The sequence below is a fragment of the Gymnoscopelus braueri genome, assembly GCF_963280865.1.
Source record: "Gymnoscopelus braueri genome assembly, chromosome: 15".
Classification (NCBI taxonomy): domain Eukaryota; kingdom Metazoa; phylum Chordata; class Actinopteri; order Myctophiformes; family Myctophidae; genus Gymnoscopelus; species Gymnoscopelus braueri.
In genome coordinates, this window is record NC_137620.1 from 26,880,333 (window position 1) to 26,886,332 (window position 6,000).

Consider the following 6,000-nt stretch of genomic DNA (forward strand, 5'->3'; position numbering starts at 1 on the left):
AGGTGAACGCTTGCAAAAATATCAGATCTACAAGTTTTGCAACATGTTGTGAGCTTGTAGATCTGCTATTTGACTACTACTTGAAGTAAATATGTTCTTCTGTCACTAATACTATTAGATTATTACATTATACGTTACTGCTCATGTGGTGTTAATACAGTGTTTTAATCTTCCACCCACTCCATTTCATCCTTCAAACCAGTTGTTGCAGTGAGGTTGCAAAATACATAAGGTTGTACTGCCACCTTGTGGTGAATTGATGAAAACACATCAAGTCAGGTGTTTTCATGGAAACCTACGCTCAAGTTGAAATTATGACAAATCAACATTTCCACTAAATGAATGAAAGATTGTAAGCTTTAAAGTGTATTGTTATTATTATAATTATTGAATTGGGAATGAGAATATAGTGCCACCTGTGGTGTTACGATTACTCAAGTAACTGCTTTACGTGTGATTATCTCATTGGCTTAGAGAACTGATAAACCGGCATCAGTTCATTTAGGCCTCTCACATACAGCCAGAGAGCTAAACATTGTTTTATTTTTAATTTATTGAATAGGTTTGTTGTTTGTTTCAGCAAAACGGACCTGTATTTGACTTGTATGCTCCACACTGGACAGAGAGTACCCATACTTTTATGCAGGCCTATTGAAAGTAAACAAACCAATAAAAAAAATGATATATAGCCTCATACCTACATTGACAGATCAAGTGCAAGAAATGTATTTATTATTCAAAGAAGCGTATTGTGTGTTTTGTTTTTCATCAGTAAACAAGAGCTCTTGTATAACCTGTTAACTGTGTGTCCAGGTTGCGTATAGCTTTTAAGTGGATGGTGCGGGCCTTTTCCGGGTATCTCTCCACCGACCAGCTGTTGCTACTCTGGGATCGTATCCTGGGCTATGACTCACTGGAGATAGTGGCAGGTAGGCTTTTACTGTACCAGCACTCAGTTGGAATGTTTGCATTATAGCACTGTTTCTCAACGTTGGGTCTGGGGAAACAAGGGGTAAAATGGACCCTTTTGGGTGGATTTTGCAGTGAGATTTGACTGGGGGTCCTTGAAATTAAAAAGGTTGAGAATCACTGCACTATAGTCTAAAAACCTCCTTTCTCATGTTCCTCCCTTACCTCCCCTCCTCATCCTTCCCATGCCATGCCCTTTTCTTTCTCCTCCTTCACCCCGATCCATATCTCTCTCTCTCTCTCTCTTCCTCCCCCCTTCAGTCCTAGCAGCTGCTGTGTTTGCCTTCCGCGCTGAGAATCTGATGGAGGTGACGTCTCTGGCCTCGGCCGAGGTGAGTTGCTTTTCACGCCCGTGCATGCGTGCGTGGGCGACTGGGCGTCCATGTGTATGTAGATGCGAGGGACTGCGCTTTCACTCCTACTCTGCTCCCTGTTCGCCATCGCAGCCCCAGAGGGCTGGAAATAGCCCCTGATTACCAGACGGTGCCTGTAACCCGGTCTTCTGCATGCGTGCACGCATCTTAAAAAAGGAAAAAAAAAAGAAACGCTGGCTGGACACTCTAGAATCCTCGGCCCCTTGCTTATGTACACCCACCCACCTCCTCACCCCGTACCCTCCAACCACCAACACCCAGTCCACACTCCCAATCACCGCCACCTCCTCAAAAAGGCCCTTGCTATAGCTGAAATAGTACGCGTCGGGGGGATTTTATATATAAAGCCCAAGCATGGGTCTGTATATTGCTTTTTAGACGTCGAAGCACGCGAAACGGTTGATGTCACTGACGATAAAAAGCGCCGCTCGCTGGGCGGTGTCATGTCAGTAAAAAGGTCGAAAGGTGTCACATGACTAAGGCGAAAGGCGCGACTGATGGATTTGACTGAAACTCGGGTGAGTGGACATATTCCACGTCCCACGCTGTCATTCCAGGAGCTGTTATTACAGGGAGTACGTCATTGCCGCGCATCGCGATCGTGTCATGTCGTGTATATGTTACAGTATGATTGGAGAACCAGTACGATTGAAGAAAGCGCGCTCGTTTTTACCACCCACCCAGCACTAGAGGGAGCCACAAGCCAGGCTTGTGCACAAACATATATGGCCACACACACACACACACACACAGTCACACACACAGTCACACACACACACACACACACACACACACACACACACACACACACACACACACACACACGCGCACACACACACGCGCACGCGCTCATGCTTTTTTTGGTTTATTGAAAGCAGGACTGTTTAGATACTTTTATTGTGTTCTGGCTTTTGTTTTACTTTCTCCCTGACACACACACACACACACACACACACACACACACACACACACACACACACAGTGATCCATGAAAAGAACTATTCTGTCCCTATCGGTTTACAAATCAAACGGCGCTGAGTCGACTAGTGGAGCGTCGGCCGGTCACCGCGGGCACTCGCGCCTGGAGGCGCGAGGGCGCGCTTCCTCGGCCTCAAGCTCCACTAAGTCGGCGCGCCGTGCGTGTGAACGCGTGTTCAGCGTTCCCCTCATAGATATTATGGTTCCCCTAGCGTAGCTTCCTGGTTGCTATGTGGGGGGGAACAACAAAAGACAGGTCTCCGTCGGCGCATCAAAGCCCCGCCTCTCCGCGCTCTCCTTCTCCTCCTCCTCGGAGGAGGAGAAGGAGAGAAGGAGAGGACGGGACGGGTTATTACGCGAGGAGGAGGAGGAGGAGGAGGCTCCTCTTCCTCGCGAGCCTCGCGTAATAACCCCCCGCCTCGCAGCGCCGTCCTCCTCCTCCTCCTCGCGAGCCTCGCTAATAAACCCTGTCTCGAAAAGCCCCGCCTCGCCCCGAAGGAGCCCCGTGCCTAAAAACGAGCGCTCTGTCTTCAATCGTACTGGTTCTCCAAACGTACTGTGACATATACACAGCACTGGTTCTCAACGTCGGGTCCGGGGCCCACCAGGGGGTCCAAATGGACCCTGACCGGTCTGTAACTCTGGGAGAGTACAAATGGAAACAAATGTCACCGTAAGGGTCCATTTAGGTCCATTTGTACACTCTCAGAGCTAAATTAACACTGAGGATTTTACAGTGTAGATTGGGGTCCCAGAGATGAAAATTGGGGTCGGTGGCCTAATGCATATCAACCTGGGGGTCCTTGAAATGAAAAAGGTTGAGAATCACTGGAATACAGTGTATATACCGTCGCTGTCGGGTGGAAACTTTGTACGTCCAAAACTGTTACTTTTCAGGAAACGGAAAAAAGAGCCATTGAAGTTATTATTTAGAGGGGCACGGTTCTTTGGCGCAGTCGGTAGCGCTGTCGCCTCACAGCTAGAAGGTCCTGGGTTCGATTCCCGCCGGGGACGCTGTGGGCGCTGGGGGCGTGTCTTCTCCTCCGCGTCATCAGCGCCCATACCCTAGGTGGGGTTGGAGAAAGGGCCTACTCTGTGTGGAGTTTGCATGTTCTCCCCGTGTCTCCTAGGGTAGTTAATACCCTCACAAAAACATGTAGTAATCCTGGTCGCTATACCGCCTCCCCCATGACAGCCGGGGTGCCTGATGGAGGGGAAGGGAACTGGTTGGAATAACGTGTTCCTTCCACGCGCTACGTCCTACCAGGGAAACTCCCCCCTGTCAGGTGACAAGAAGGTCAGTTGGCTCTCATGCATTGAAGGAAGCATGAGCTCGGCCCTGGCCTCCCTAGTCTGAAGGGGACTGGTGTAGCGCTGGTGTAGGGCAGGTGTAGCGCCCAGGATCACTTAGGAAATTGGCACGGGTGAAAAAAATGGGTTACAAAAAAATCGCGGGATAAAAAATGTAAGTAAAAAAAAAAAAAAAAAATATTTAGTCACAAGCTCTTGTTTATACCTTTCATTGATTCAATATTTATAAAACCCACAAACATTGTGCGCTTGTAGATCTGCTATTTTCACTACTTTTGCGCGACGTGTACAAGGTAGTAGGGTATTAATTTACGAAAAGTTGAAATATGGAGATACAAGGTTTCTGCCTGACAGGACCGATATACTGTATACTATTTCCCCACTTCCCATACTATGCTGTGGCCATCATAACGACAGAAAAAAGTAAGCCCTGTGATGATAACTCACCCTCATTTCGCCCCTTCTCCCCTCTCCTCCCTCCACACCATCGCCCTCCTTCCCGCTAGCCTCCTGTGTGAGTGGGTGGAGCAGGAGGGGTTTGGGAGGGGGGGGGGGTCGGTTAATCCAGCGAGTGACGCACAGGGCGTCAAGCTGACCCGATGGTCTAACATGCTGGCCGGAACTATTTGCTTGCTCATTTAGCACCTGGCCCTGTGGAGAAGCTATTATAACACACTGCTCCTTACCTTATTTTTAGAGCCCCGGGCCCAGCGTTGAAATATTAGACCCGCTCTCTAAACATGATAGGGTCCCTAAATTTAATCTCTTGTCAATCCCAAAAGGCCATGGTGGGGAACGGCATATTCCGACACGCGAGTCGTCGTTTTGCAGAGGATCCTGCAATCGGTGTCACTGTGGTTCGTTTTTCAAATGCTGAAATTATGTTTCTTGTGGGGGGAGTTCTCAGGAGGTTGCTGCTACATAAGGGATGTGCAAGCATTTAATGCCAAACGGTGTCTGATTTGCGTCTCGTTTGATGACCTCTTCACAGGCTGTCCTCGCTGACCTTTCAACTCTGAAGGTCATGCCCCTCATCCAGATCTTCCTTTTTGCCACCGACATCTGAGGAGCCTTGCATGGCGTGGTGCCGTGCGTTTGTACGCATGCACCACCTGGGCGATAAAGCGATGCCAGACGGGCCGTGCTGTTGCCATGCCGACGCCATTGATCATCCATCAGGAGTTGCTGACTTATTGTGTCTGGAACACCAACAAACCGCAACAAAACACATATTTGGCACGTATGCACATTCATTCCAGACCCCATCAATAGGCTCTATGCACAGCGGCCATATTGGAAAGAAATTCGGCCTCTTCTTACTTCCTTCACAGGTGTTACCAATGATACTAATGAAGGCTATGTTCCATTCTGGTCAAACAGAGATAGGGTGCTGAAATTGTGCATGTTGGCTCACTGGAAACACTCTGCTACACGTGGGTCTCAAAGTGTGGTCCAGGGACCCTCATGGTTCCTTGGGGGGGTTCCAAATGGCCCCTTACGGGTGTGTAACTCTGAGAGTGTACAAATGGAACCAAATGGACCCGTAAGGGTCCATTTGGTTCCATTTGTACGCTCTCAGAGTTATGGTGGTCCTTGAAATTAAAAGGTTTGAGAACCACTGTGCTACACTAAATGGAACAGAGCCTTCATTATAATCATTGGTAACACCTGTGAAGGAAGTAAGGAACTGACATGCAAAAGTGTCACTTTTCAGCTACAGTCACCTTTTTGAACCCAAATAGGGCAATTGTGTGACACCTGACCCGAAAGAAAACAACATGTTGTCACCTTTTTCACCTCGGGGCTGTTTGCATGCCTGAAGGAAGAGGCCCAATTTCTTTCCAATATGGCTGCTGTGCATAGAGCCTATTAGTATTGCACATGGTCAAGTAAAAAGCCATATCCCCCCTCCTCGGAATGCATGCTCCATAACTAGTTATTACACTGTTTCATGTTATTAGATATTATACTGTCTGCAGAAGAGCAAGGCTAAGCTAACCTCCTTGCTGAAGAAAGATGTATGCCAATGTTTGGACTAGCTGAGAGGCTCATTAACAGACGTGTTGAATGAAACAGTAATTATACTGAATTAACAGCATGTGAGAAAACAGTGCTATGATCTTTGAGTCGGTTTAATGAAGTGTTAATGAGATTGAGTAATGTATTTGGTAACTGCAACTTGTTATAATGCTGTTGCTTATTAATGAGAAGATCGGAAGCTCCCACAGCAGCTACAAATCGCAATATTCTACAACAATTGCACTGATGCATTTTTGATGCGGCTGTACTGTACATAAATAAAATATTAGGAAACATGTCACTCATTCCCAGTATTTTGTTATTTTACAACAAATATATAATTAAAAAA

General features: G+C 47.4%; 1 protein-coding gene across 2 annotated transcripts in view; it reads left to right on the plus strand.

Moving 5' to 3' along the window:
- The window catches only part of tbc1d19 (TBC1 domain family, member 19), a 32,502-nt gene extending 27,606 nt beyond the window's left edge, over positions 1-4,896 (plus strand). Inside the window, exons 19-21 of one of the 2 annotated variants that reach the window (XM_080451484.1) lie at positions 814-929; positions 1,231-1,301; positions 4,624-4,896. In XM_080451484.1, the coding sequence (XP_080307610.1) occupies positions 814-929; positions 1,231-1,301; positions 4,624-4,698 (262 nt within the window). In that variant the 3' untranslated portion in view covers positions 4,699-4,896. Of the gene's footprint in view, positions 1-813; positions 930-1,230; positions 1,302-4,623 lie in introns of those variants that run through there. The other variant, XR_013934584.1, reaches the window with a different exon arrangement.
- The last annotated feature ends 1,104 nt before the right edge of the window (positions 4,897-6,000 follow it).